Source organism: Heteronotia binoei, chromosome 14 (assembly GCF_032191835.1).
Source record: "Heteronotia binoei isolate CCM8104 ecotype False Entrance Well chromosome 14, APGP_CSIRO_Hbin_v1, whole genome shotgun sequence".
NCBI classification, from domain to species: Eukaryota; Metazoa; Chordata; class Lepidosauria; order Squamata; family Gekkonidae; genus Heteronotia; species Heteronotia binoei.
The window spans coordinates 4,467,423-4,480,933 of NC_083236.1; the positions used below are offsets into that span (position 1 = coordinate 4,467,423).

The following is a 13,511-nucleotide window of genomic DNA, read 5'->3' on the forward strand; positions in this document are numbered from 1 at the left end:
TGAGTGGTGGGCTTCCCTGAGAGTTTCGAGGTTGGAGGGCATCAATCCGAGAAGAAGGGACATGATCTGTTCAAATGGCCCCCCTTCTTTGGGAGATGGTCATATTGAGGATACCCCAGGGGGGCTAGGAGGAGGGAGGCTTCTGTAGGGATGATTAGATCATTAGGGATACAGAAAGTGGGGTCTGCTATGAAGGGTGTGAACATCACACACTGTCTAGCTAGGTACATATAGAGTGCTGGGGAGGAGTCAATAGTCATGATATTGGGAAAGGTTCTGGAGGGAAAAATATGTTATTACTAGGCAGAAAATGAAAGGCCAAAGGCAGCATTCTCAGAAGTGCTGCTGGTTCCACGTACAGGGCCAGCTAGACAGGCATGACCAGGGGTCTCAATGTGTGGATGAGCAAGTGGTGCTGGGAGGAAGGGTATAGATTTGTTAGGCACTGGGGCATTTCCTGGGACAAGCTGGACTTTTCTGGGACAAACTGAACCTGTATGCCCTGCTGTTGGCCCTCCAGAGGAACTGGTTGAGAAACTGAGGAGTGAGAGTGAATTGACCTTGATAGTGATGTTGTAATGATTTTCTGTATCTTCTATACACTTTACTGCAGGGACTAGGGACAATCTCAAGAGCATCACCTAAAAGTGACATCCTTCCCAAACTCTCCAGACACCAGCCCCTAGATCTTTTAGTATTTACTTGAGCAGTATTGAGACCCAGACTCAGTGGAGATTGAAATCTAGGGTTCCATCACCTTGGTGAAGCACTGCAGCCATTACACTTCACTGGCTCAGGTGAGATGTGTGATAGATAAAATTCATGGGTTAATGGGATTTTGTAGTGCAATGTACTAAGTATGGTTGAGGGTAAAACAAAGAAGTCTAATTGGGTTTTGGTGGAGTTGATGTTCCCACCCATTATTTAAATTTTAGCTTTACCAAAAGGTGAGAGGGATAGTAAGAGGGAGGTTTGGGTGGGAGGGAGTTTAGTATAGGAGTTTTCTAGTTAACCAATTGGTTGTAAAGTGGATATTTTTAGACAGTTGTTGTTAGGATGGACTCCTGACATGAGTTCTTAGTTTCCAGTATTGTTTTTTTTTTACATATGTGTAGAGTGCAAACTTTAAACCGCTATAACTTAGAAATGTTATATATGTGTATAAATATGTTTCGATTAAGCCAATTCTGACAAGGGTACCCTTGCTAAGTGTATGATCTTGCAATAAGGCCCCTGAACCTCTCGGTGGTCTTCGGAGGAGGGTGGTGGCTCCAGGGTGCAACCCCCTGTGCTTTAATGTTGCTTGTGTTGCCTCAAAATGCAGTCAGGGAGTGGTTAACTTCACCTTTCTCCCACCTGGCCACCCCGTCTTACTTCTCTCTCTCTGTGTACATTGCCTGGTATAAAACACGGGCCCTTCCTCTCTGGCAGGTTTGTTGAAGACAGGTTAAGTCACCTGCCCCACACCCACCACCCTCCCCCACAATCCCGTAGGAGAGTCTAGCAGAAAGGGGAGGTGCTTCCTTTCATATATCCTGTGTTGTTGAGCTGCCGAGCCCCAATGACCTGGACCACAGATCCCTTACAGCTGCTGAGGGGCATTCCTGGTCATTCACCCTTGTAACTTGTGGATACCCCAGCCAGGTCCTACTTTGGCTTGCAAGAACTCAGGGGTCAGGTGGGATGGCGAGTCCAAGGTCTGACCTGAGGGGCCAGACTCTGGACAAGCTTTTTCAGCATTCATCAGAGAAGCCTCTTTGAATAAGCAAAACCTCACAATTATTTCTTAAGAAATGATTTACTGTACTATGGGTTGCTGGGGTGAATGGGGGGTGAAGGGATGAATTGGAGAATAGAACTGGGTAACATCATGCAGAGTGCAGGCACTGGGCTGGGGATTCCAGAGATTGGGGGCAGAGGGAGATATGGGTGTAGGAGGAAGTCCTGAAAAGGAAGGAGACAAGTCTAAGTATGCCTGGTCTCCTTCCAACCTTCATCCCCTCCCAAGACACATTGGTGTGAATGTTAGGACTTTAAACTCCCCTTTGACACTGATGTTGTGCAATGCCAGATCCATCAACAATAAGACCAGTATGCTGCAGGATTACCTGACAGTGCAGAATATGGATCTGGCTTGCAAGACCAAGACCTGAGTATGGGAGGGCAAAACTGGCTTCTTGCAAGAACTAGATCCCTTCGTTGGTCCCAAACTTGGGGGCATCCAGGAGGATTTGGGGGGCATCCAGGAGGATTTTGCCTTCAAGCCATTCCCTACCACCAAAATTGTGTTGGCCTTGTGTGGGATTCTGAGGAGAGCTTGGTTGTCTTTCTGGTGCACCATCCGCCTAGTGCACCAACCAACAGTCTAATGAGCCTCTTGGAGGCTGCAGCTGGGTGGGCCTTGGAATCCCCAAGTCTGTTAGTTCTTGGGGACTTCAATGTCCATGCTGATGCGGCTTCCACTCAGGCTTCAGCCCTGGGGTCTTTTATAAGTTGCCAAAATCCACCAGAAGATGATTCAATACTCACACCACATGTGTGGACATACATATTTTGTACAAAGACAGCAATTTACAGGTCAAAATATCACAAATTAATTCTCCTGGAATGCAGTGAATGGTCCTTTAATGCAATTTTAATAAGGGTTCAAAAAACAGTATGTCCATACAGTAATATTCATGAAGAAATTAAATGTGTTGCCTCAGTAGTACTTCAGTATTGTATCAAACCCTTGGTGTTCCAAGCTGTTACAAAAGAGTCCAAAATTCCAAAAGAGAGACCGTGGAACCATTTTCCTAGGACTTCTCACAGTTTCAATCTTTTTTCAGCCTTATCTCTCACAATACTGCTTCGCAGAGCCACATTGAAAATTTTATGTTTGGATCAATGCATACTGCTTTCTCATTCTGCCTCCCTTGTGGCTCCAGGGAAGGCACCTGCATGATGGATCCCCTCCCTCGTGGCTCCCCCCTCTGTGGCCTCCCTTGCAGTCTTGGCAGGAGCAAGCAGGGCCCTCATCACATTGACTTCCCCAACTGTGCTGGCAGCAGTGTCAGGGGCGCCCCTCACCGCAGTGGCTTCCCTCAACACTTGCAGCTTCCCCTGTAGTCTGGGCAGTGGTGGGGAAGCCCCCCAAGTCTGCAGAAAAGCCTGTTTAGCCTCCATGCCCCACCAATGTGCAGATTTAGATATCCACACAGACAGGGCCTGTTGGCTATTAGATATATAGATTGTTCTTTAATCTGTAAATCTAGCTGTAAATCTATCGTTCTAGATTGTTTAAAAGTGAGAAATATCTACGACTACTAACATTACGTTTTTTAGGTTTCATTTCTAATTGACTTTCCACTGCTAGCATTTGAACAAATCTACAACTTAATAATGGGACTTCATTTACAATTTATAGAACAATTGATGACCTGAGCAGAAAAGTTCCCTGTCTCCCAGATGTTACGGTGTCTGCAACACCTGGAAAAGCTGCAGGGGAAATACCAGGGTGACCTCTGCATTTGCTCTTGCAGCAATTGTATCTTCTGCAGGCAGAAGCCCTGGCTATAAACCATAGTTATCTATCAATCTCATGATCTCTTAATTTATGACATTTGCTTGGAGAGTAATTACCAGCAAATTCTTGGCAACAATTTCTCATGACATTGCTTGCACAATATAAATTTCACTGTAGCCCTACATTTTTGAGCCATTCTGACCTTCACTTGAACATACTGACTATAATTCCAGTCTTAATGAGGCCTTTTAAGTGCATATGTTAGAAATTTACGCCCCCCCCCACACAGTTGGTCAAACTTGTCTTACAGGGCTGCCAACTGTTGTGCTAGCCTTTACTCTTCTCTGCTTTCAAGAGCCTATTGATCAGAGTTGATAATTCTTATCTCTATGTCATGTTGATTTCTGTGAATCAAGGTATGTGCAGGTTAGGACGAGAGCTGCTACAGTCACCAGGAATGGCTGGCATTGAGGTCACAAGCTGCAGTGCAATGTGGGCTTTGACAGAATGAAAGGCCCTTAAGGAGTCCTTGCATCCATACAGTTTCCAGTTGCATCTTTCTAAAAAATACTTGATTTAAACAAAGCTTATATCATACATTCTACATATATATCACAACACAAAAATTGGAAATTTACTGGGTTGTGGAGTAAACTTTAAGTTTGTAAAAGCAAAGACTTACAGAAGCAAGAGAAACAACAAGAGAAAATCAGGGCAAGGAAGGACAACAGAACATCTCAGATCTGATAAGAAAATGTTTGTTGTTCAGTTGCACAGTCAACTCTGACTCTTTGTGACCCCATGGACCAAGTCACACCAGGCCCTCCTGTCTTCCACCACCCTCCACTCAAATTCATGTTAGTTACATCAGGAACGCTGTCCAGCCATCTCATCTTTTGCCGTCCCCTTCTTCTTTTGCCTTCTGTCTTTCCCAGCATCAGGGTCTTCTCCAGTGAGTGCTCCCGTCTCATTTGATGGCCGAAGTATTTGAGCTTCAGCTTCAGCATCTGACCTTCCAGGGAACAATCAGGATTGATTTCCCTTAGAACTGACTGATTTGATATTCTTGCAATCCAAGGGGCTCTCAAGAGTCTTCTCCAGCACCCACAGTTCGAAAGCATCTATTCTTCTGCATTTGACCTTCCTTATGGTCCAACTCTCAGAGCCATACATTACTACTGAGAATACCATCACTTTGACTATATGGACAGAGAGTTCATCCCATCAGGAGCTAAAGGGCTGGAACTCCTCTGACAACCTGCCTGCCAACCATCCCCTTCGCACCTAGTTGAGAACATGGGAAAATGTACAGTCCTTTGAGGAGAAATTGATAAGAAAATGCCCCTTACAAAATGGTTTAGAATCCACCCCATACCACAGGAGAGGGACCTCTTCCACACCCTCCTACCTTGAAATACCTGGGATCTGCCAACAAGGAAAAAAAACCCCTTCAAATTCACATACACACTAGTGGGGAGGAAAGGAAGAGGTCAAAGCAATGGACTCATCATCCCAAATGCACATACAGACTAGTCTCCAGTTACATCTTTGAATTATCCTCATACTGAGTTACTCATAACCATGCTCCTGTTTATGTATTTGCACATGTATGATTTGCTGCCAAGAAAATAAAAACTATTAAAAGCCTGCAAGAATTAAAACTATCCATCCATCCATCCATCCATCCATCCCTCTCTCTCCTCCTTTCACCATCCTCCGAAGTCCACTCAAATTCATGTTCTCTTTCTCTCTCTCTCATTAATGGAGGTGGCCAAATGGAGCTCTGCCATTGACTTAGGAGTGCAATCCATAAACCACTATCATGGCTCAGTCAGCGTCTCTGGCCTCTCATTGGCTGACTTCCCTGCCCCCACCTACTGCAGGCCCAGGAATGTTGAACAAACCATCAAAACAGTCTTACCTCAGAAAGAGACACACCTCTGATGCTTCTCTGTGTCCTCTCTCTCAACTGGCCTCATGAAAGGTGTCACTGGCAACAGACCTCGGCCACCCCATCAATGGCCCACACAGGTGGCCTCCCAGCACAAACAGCCTCCGAAGGCCACAGAAATACTAGGGAGCTGTCATCGGTATAATGGGATTAGGTGGCAAGCCTGGCCTCACTGGAAGCATTTCCTCAGAGGCCATGGCTGCTGCCTCTTTCCTGTCACTCCATTTCTCCTTCCTCCTCTCAGCCTTGACCCTACCCAGAAGCTATTGCTAGGCAACCAAGGCTGCTTTTCTCAGTAAAGGGAGAGGCCTCAGGTGAATAAAATGGCATACAGTCTATCCTCCAAAGCAGCTATTTTCCCCAGGATGGGGAAAGAGATCTGTTGTCTGGAGTTCAGTTGTGATCTCAGGAGATCTTCAGGCTCCACCTGGAGGCTGGCTACCCTAGGCCTGGCAGCACTTCTGGGTGACCTGATGCCACCTGGCTGGCATGACTTTACTAGGTCTGGCTGCTTGCTCCTGTTCAGAAGCAGTCCCACTATGGCAGCCAGTGTAACTTAAGAGTTCCTAACTACATGTGACATTGGTGTGTGTTATGTCATGTTATCAAGACACTTCCAAGTTATGAATTAATATCCTCCAGAATGTTCTATCATAAAATGGTTTGATCCACCTCATATGTTTTTATGTTATGCAAGTGGGGACCCACAATACTCATGGGGACCCTTCCCTTTCTTATTCTCCCCCACCCCATCGGTGAACACTGCAGCTCCCGTTCATCCCCATTTGGCTGCTACAGCTTTCTAATGGCTGCTGCTGCCACTGCCCCTGAGCCTGGTGAGGCTTCCAGCCTCTTCTGCCAGTTTCCTTTACTCACTAGACTCCCACTCACTGCTGCTGCTCCTGCTGCTGAAGAGGCGGAATGTTTTTACAATGTTTGCACATGCATAGATAACACTTTTGGTTTGGGAGGGATTCACACTCCCCAAATGTATTTTTTAAAGATTTCAGTTTTTTCTGTGAACTTGGGGAGGGGGTCTCCCAAGTTTGCAGAAGTATCTTGTAGTGTATCAGTAAATAATATGCGACCGGGCGCAGGGGCAACTGGGCCGTCCCAGAAGCCCCAGCGCAGGGCGCGAATCTCCCCGCCCATCAACAGCTGTGGCGGGAAGTTCAACGGGTCAGGATTGGCCTGACCAACCCTGTAGGCTGTACCGGGGATTGTATATAAGTGGGACCCGGCCCGCGTGTTCCCCCTCTTGCAACGTGCTCCTAATAAACAATGTTGCCCTACTCTCGTCTCCGCTTCGAGTACGTTACACTGGCGACGAGGATGGGATTCTAGCCTTATCGGCTACGACGGAGATCTTGGGCAACGAACGACCGGTCACGACCGCCGCCACCACCATGGCCAACCAGGGCGGAATCACCGGCTACCTCGAGGCCTTCGACCCTGCAAATCCAGAGGGCTGGGAGTCCTACTCGGAACGGGTCGAGTTCTACCTCCGGGCCAACAAGGTCACCGACGCCGGAGCAAAGAGGGATGTTCTCCTGAGCGTATGCGGGCCTGCCACGTTCGAGATCGCAAAGGGTCTCTCGGCGCCCGCCCGCCTGGCGGAGAAATCCTACGAGGAGATCATCAGACTCCTCACGGGCCATTTCTTGCCACAGCCCTCACGGGTGGCTCGCAGATTCCTGTTCCACAGGAGGGACCAGGCGGCAGGAGAATCGGCCGCCGACTATCTGGCAGCCCTCCGCAAGATCGCCGGGAACTGCAACTTCCCCCAGCTGGAAGACACCCTGGCCGACCGATTCACGTGGGGCCTCCGCGACGAGAGGCTCCAGCAGAAGCTCTTCGCCAAAGAAGAGCTCACCCTCCAGAGCGCCTTCAGCGAAGTGGTGGCGTTCGAGAGGACCTCCAGGACCTTTCCCAAGACCCGGTCAGACGCCGTCCACCACGAGGAGCTGGACCACGACCGCATGGAGGAGAGAGAAGCCTACCAGCTGTGTCGCCCCGCCGGCCCACCCAACAGAGCGGCCCAACGCCCCCGAGCGGCCGATCGACCACCGGCGTCGGAGAGGGTTCCGGCCACCAAGTGCGCCAGCTGCGGCGACTCCCACGATCGGAGAGACTGCCAGTACCGGACCTGGGACTGCCGGAGCTGCGGAAAGACCGGCCACATCGCCAGGGCTTGCCGGGCCAAGCTCAACCGCCGGAGGCCGACCACGCACCACGAGTCAGCGGAGTCCCACTCAGCAGACTCCACGTCCCTACAGGTACTGAACTTGCCCCTCGCCACCCCCGATAAAATTAAAGTGGCAGTCCTCATCGAAGGGAGCCCCTGCCAAATGGAGGTGGACTCAGGTTCCTCCATTTCCCTCATAGCGGAGGAGACCCTGAGGGAACTGTGCCCCCGGCAGCGGCTGCAACTACGGCCGGCGAACTTCATACTCCGGGACTTTCAGAAGAACCCGGTGCAAATTGCGGGGTGGGCGCGGGTGCAAGTCGAGAGGGGGTCCTTCTACGGGCCGCTGGACATCCTGGTGGTAAAGCGCCAACTTGCCACCCTGCTAGGGCTGGCTTGGTTCAAACCCTTGGGGATACGCGTGGAGGGGGTGGGGCAAACCTTAACGCCCAGTGGGTTCGGGGAGATTTGCAAAGAGTTCCCTGAAGTATTCGACGGGTCCCTGGGAAGCTACAAGGGGCCGGCCATCTCACTGCCCCTAGACCCCACGGTCAGGCCGATTCGGCTCAAGGCAAGGAGGGTTCCGTTCGCCTTGAAGCCCAAAATAGAGGCCGAACTAGACCGCCTCACAGCCCAGGGAGTCCTGGAGCCAGTGGACTACGCCCCCTGGGAGACCCCCATCGTAACCCCACTAAAGCCAAACGGGGAGGTGCGGATCTGTGCAGACTACAAATGCACGATAAACCGGGCACTGCAGGATAACCCCTACCCAGTGCCGGTGGTGAGCCACGTCCTGGCTGCCCTCGCGAGGTCTAAAATCTTCGGGAAGCTGGATCTGGCCCAGGCCTACCAACAGCTCCCGGTAGACAATAAGACGGCCGAGGCCCAGACGATAGTAACGCACAGGGGGGCCTTCCGGGTGAGGAGGCTACAGTTCGGGGTAAGCGTCGCTCCGGGGATCTTCCAGAGTATAATGGACGCTCTCCTTAAAGGGATCCCCGGAGTCCAGCCGTTCTTCGATGACGTTTTAGTCGCCGCCCCGGACCCCGAAGAATTCGGCAACCGCCTAAGAGAGGTGCTCCGCCGGTTCCAGGCTGCGGGGCTCAAAGTCAAGAGGGAGAAGTGCCTGCTGGGGGTTCCGCGGGTGGAGTTCCTGGGGTTCGCCGTGGACGCAGCGGGAATCCACCCCACGGAAGAAAAGACACGGGCCATCGTGCAAGCTCCGGCCCCCACCTGCAAAGCGGAGCTACAAAGCTTCTTGGGGGTCCTTAACTTTTATCACTCATTCCTCCCCCACAAGGCAGCCCTAGCAGAGCCCCTTCACCGCCTACTGGATAAAAAAGCCCCTTGGGTTTGGGGCAAACGACAAGCCGCCGCGTTTCAGGCGGTCAAGGACGTTCTGGTGTCCAACGCGGTGCTCCACCATTTTGATGAGGGCCTCCCCGTCATCTTGGCTTGCGATGCGTCGCCGTATGGGGTGGGTGCAGTCCTGGGGCACCAACTCCCGGACGGGAGGGAGGTGCCGGTAGCGTACTACTCCCGCACACTGACACCGGCAGAGCGCAATTACGCGCAGATTGACAAAGAGGCTCTGGCGATCGTGGCGGGGGTCCGCAAGTTCCATGAGTATCTGTACGGGCGGAGGTTCACCATAGCCACGGACCACAAGCCCCTCTTAGGTCTGCTGGCCCCAGATCGACAAACCCCCCAAATCCTGTCACAGCGCGTGTTGAGGTGGAATCAATTCCTCAACTCCTACACTTACACACTGGTACACCGGGCCGGCAAGGCTATGGGTCACGCGGACGCGCTCAGCCGCTTGCCGCTTCCAGAAGTGGGTCCAGACCCCGCCCCCGCACACCAGGTCATGCTGATGAAAAGCCTCCCAGAGCCGCCCCTTCACGCAGCGGAGGTCGCCAAGGCCACCCAGAAACATAAGACACTTGCACGGGTGCTCGACTGGGTGGTGAGGGGGTGGCCAGAGGGGAACATGGGGGAGGATTTCAAACCCTATAAGATCAGGAGGGAGGAACTAGCGGCCCACAAGGGGTGCCTACTATGGGGAAGTAGGGTGGTGATTCCGCCCCCGCTGCAAAGGCGTGTTCTAGAATCCCTCCATGAGACCCACCCCGGCATAGTTCGTATGAAGGCCCTGGCCAGAAGCTACGTCTGGTGGCCGGGAATGGACGGGGAAATAGAGAGTTGGGTCCGCCGGTGCCAGATGTGCCAGGAGTCATGGCCCGAGCCTCCCAGCGCCCCCGCCACTAGGTGGGAGTCCACCAGGAAACCATGGTCGAGACTCCACCTCGACTTCGCGGGGCCATTCCAGGGGCAGATCTTCATGATAATTGTGGACGCCTACACCAAATGGCTCGAGGTCATCCCCGTAGGGTCCACCTCGTCCGCAGCCGCAATCCGAGCATTACGCAGGGTCTTAAGCACACACGGTATCCCGGACACCATAGTCTCGGACAATGGGACCGCTTTCACGTCCGCAGACTTCCAGGCGTTCCTCCAGCGATACCTTATTAGGCACATAAGGTCGGCCCCCTTCCACCCAGCCACCAACGGTCAGGCAGAGCGGATGGTCCGCACCACCAAGGAAGCCCTGGGCCGTATTGTACAGGGAGACTGGGACCACCGATTAGCGGCATTCCTATTCGACAATAGGATCACCCCCAACCCGGTCACAGGGGTTAGCCCGGCCGAGCTCCTCATGGGACGAAAGCTCATAACCCGGCTGGACAGACTACACCCTGACCGGGCGTCAGACACCCGCGAGAGCCCCGAGGTCCGGGATGCAGTCAGGGGTTTCTTCGCGGGCGACCCGGTTTACGCCCGGAACTACGCAAGAGGGCCCAATTGGGTGGCGGGCCGAGTGCTACGAGTCACCGGGTCCCGCCACTACGACATATCAACTGAGGGGGGCCAGGTACTACGGCGGCACATAGACCAATTGAGGCGCCGCACGCTACCAGAGGAACTGGCGGACACAGAAGAGGCAAGAGCCGGAGAGGAGCTCGTCGGGGACCGACCGGAGGACGCGACCCCATCACCCCTCACGCCGGCCCAGGTAGCACCGGAACCGCCAGAGCCTGAAGGTGCCGAAGAACCAGTCCGGCCGCCACCGTCCGCACCAGGGTCCCCCGCAGCATCAGATGCGGTGGCGGCGCCTCCCCCACAGGACCTCCCCAGACGGTCCACCAGAGAGCGCCGACCTCCCGCATATCTGCAAGACTATGTTCATTAACCAGGGGGGGAGGGGTGTAGTGTATCAGTAAATAATATGCGACCGGGCGCAGGGGCAACTGGGCCGTCCCAGAAGCCCCAGCGCAGGGCGCGAATCTCCCCGCCCATCAACAGCTGTGGCGGGAAGTTCAACGGGTCAGGATTGGCCTGACCAACCCTGTAGGCTGTACCGGGGATTGTATATAAGTGGGACCCGGCCCGCGTGTTCCCCCTCTTGCAACGTGCTCCTAATAAACAATGTTGCCCTACTCTCGTCTCCGCTTCGAGTACGTTACATATCTATTTTCTTTCTGTGTTGCCCTGATCTGTGGATTTAGATATCCACAAATGGGGGCCACACATGGCTATTAGATATACAGATAAGGGGGTAAACCAAACATTTTCTGGAAGCCAAACTAGCTGTGATGGCATCCTTGGGCACCTTATCAAGCACCAAAATGTCTTCAGCCCCCGCAGCTGTTTTGGCGCTTGATGAAGTGACGGGAGGCAACAAGAGTGCCACGCTGTGGCACCAACCAAGACCTTTTAAAGCCACTTTTACATGGTGGCAGTTTCTTTGTGGTGGCCACAAGAGCATGGCCGTGTCTCATTTAGCCCTTAATCAAGGGTGACTATATGGTTACTGAAGCAGAAGAGGAAGGCTCACTCTTCTCTCTCTGAACTTGAGGCAGTGAGTGCTGGGATAACTTCCTTTGCTTGGGAATCTCATTTTCATTCAAATGCAACAGGATTGTATAACAGCTGGTTGGACTTCTACAATACAATGTTACGCTCTGTAACTGGGACCTTCAGGAAAGCCTTTGTAACCTTCAGAAAAGCCTATGTGAAACAGATCCCTGCTTTTTTAATTTTTCAATTTGTAATAAAGTCAATTTTTAGCTTCGACTGGTGCTACGATTTCAAACAGGGACTATGTGGAAGCAGCATGGAGCTGCACCCAGCCTCCAGGATATTAAATGTGTACAGCTTCCTACACATGGCTTATTGTTTAAGAGACTTACACCTTGATGTTTCCATAACAGGCATTTCAACTTGTCTTACTTTTGAACTACATAATTACATACACAAAACGCTACAACACATTGAGGAGGTTACAAGGAGAGTCAGATTAGAGATTGTACAATAAGCAGGCTTTCAGAAACAACCCCTGAAGAATTCCTTCAAGTGGGAGGGGAGAGAAAGGAATATAGTGCTAAACAGGTTGTCTCTGAATCAGTCAGTGCAGACCCTGAACCTTGTGACTAGCCAGGAGGGGGTCCCAGGGGCCCCCAAGCAGCCCCCAAAGCCATTTCACGGCACCCACAGGACACCTCAGGAAATTTTATTCATGATGTCTGTAAAAATGTAATCCAACAACTTTACTTACAAGGGAAAAGTTGTTTTCAAATATTGTGTGTGAGAAACAGATTTTGCTGTTATATTTGGGGATGTGTACATACACCCACTCAGGTGTGTGTCATGGGTGCTGGGGGCCCTGCAGAAGAAGCCGAGCCTGCAGAAGAAACTGTGCCCCTGCCACCTGCACCAGTGCCCCTGCCTCCTGCTGGAGAAGATCCAAGCCCCCCTGCCTCGCCCCCTCGGGTGGCTCGTGTGCGTGACCGCCTCCGTCAGGACCTCAGGGATCGGAGGAGGGTGGCACGCTCACAAGCAAGATGCTCCCTGAGCCCTGAGTTTTGAAAGGATTCTGGCCCTTCTAGGAGTGAGGGTGCTTGAGTCCCAGCAGGATCCTGGCTGCCCTCTGAGTCAGCAATTAGCCCAAATGGGCAACAGACAGCAGAGGGCTATATAGCTGTAGGCTTTGAGAGAAGGCTTTGTGGAAGCAACTAGTTATCTACCTGACGTCTTAGCATCCACTTCGGCTTTTGACTTTCGACCTCCTGACCTTGGCTTGACTTCTGGACCCCCTGACTATGGCTCCTGAACCTCTGACCTATGATACCTGGATGATGATTTGGCTTTGGCACCTTGGACACTCTTGCTCACCGGTTACAGACCTTGGACTGCCCCTGGACTTCGCCTGGCCTGGCCCCAGCTCGTGACAGTGTGAGAGGTTTGAGTTTAAATGAACTTACTGCAAAGTGAACTGAAACTGTATGAAATTCTTATATTTGTAAGGACTCAATATAATATTGTTTTGTATTTTCACTGATTTAATATCTCCTGTGCAATTGATTTGTATACCATTGCATATGAATTTCAAAAACACTATTAGAATCTATTAGTTATCTATATTCATGGCTTTCTTGTTTGTTGTTGCAATCTTATACCATTTTTAAATGAATCAAACTTTATTGAAATAATAAATACCAAGATATATGTCTCAGAGCCTGGCTTTTGGAGAAAGCTGGCAAGCATCAAAAATGCTCTAGGAAGCAACTGTAGCTATCTTACAGCCAAGCTGCAGGGGGAAGCTGGCTAAAGAATTGGAAACTCACACATATTCCTAAGAATAAAAGCTTTGAGTGATAACTGTTTTCTGTGCTCAGGAAATGACAACTGAAATTGTACAGCTGAGGTGAGCAAATACTTTGTGTTACACTTTCAAACCCCTTTACAGAACACCCTTATTTTGTTCAAGAAAGTTAATAAAGTTATTGTGTTGTTTTCCTGTTTACCTCATG

At 51.2% G+C, this 13,511-nt stretch overlaps 1 protein-coding gene across 1 annotated transcript; it reads left to right on the top strand.

Moving 5' to 3' along the window:
* Positions 1–9,823: 9,823 nt before the first annotated feature.
* LOC132582804 (uncharacterized protein K02A2.6-like) lies at positions 9,824–10,366 on the top strand (the record flags this gene model as incomplete). Its single annotated transcript, XM_060254521.1, has 1 exon — positions 9,824–10,366. A coding segment is annotated over exon 1 (543 nt), but the record flags the coding sequence as incomplete, so codon positions are not given.
* Between the last annotated feature and the right edge of the window lie 3,145 nt (positions 10,367–13,511).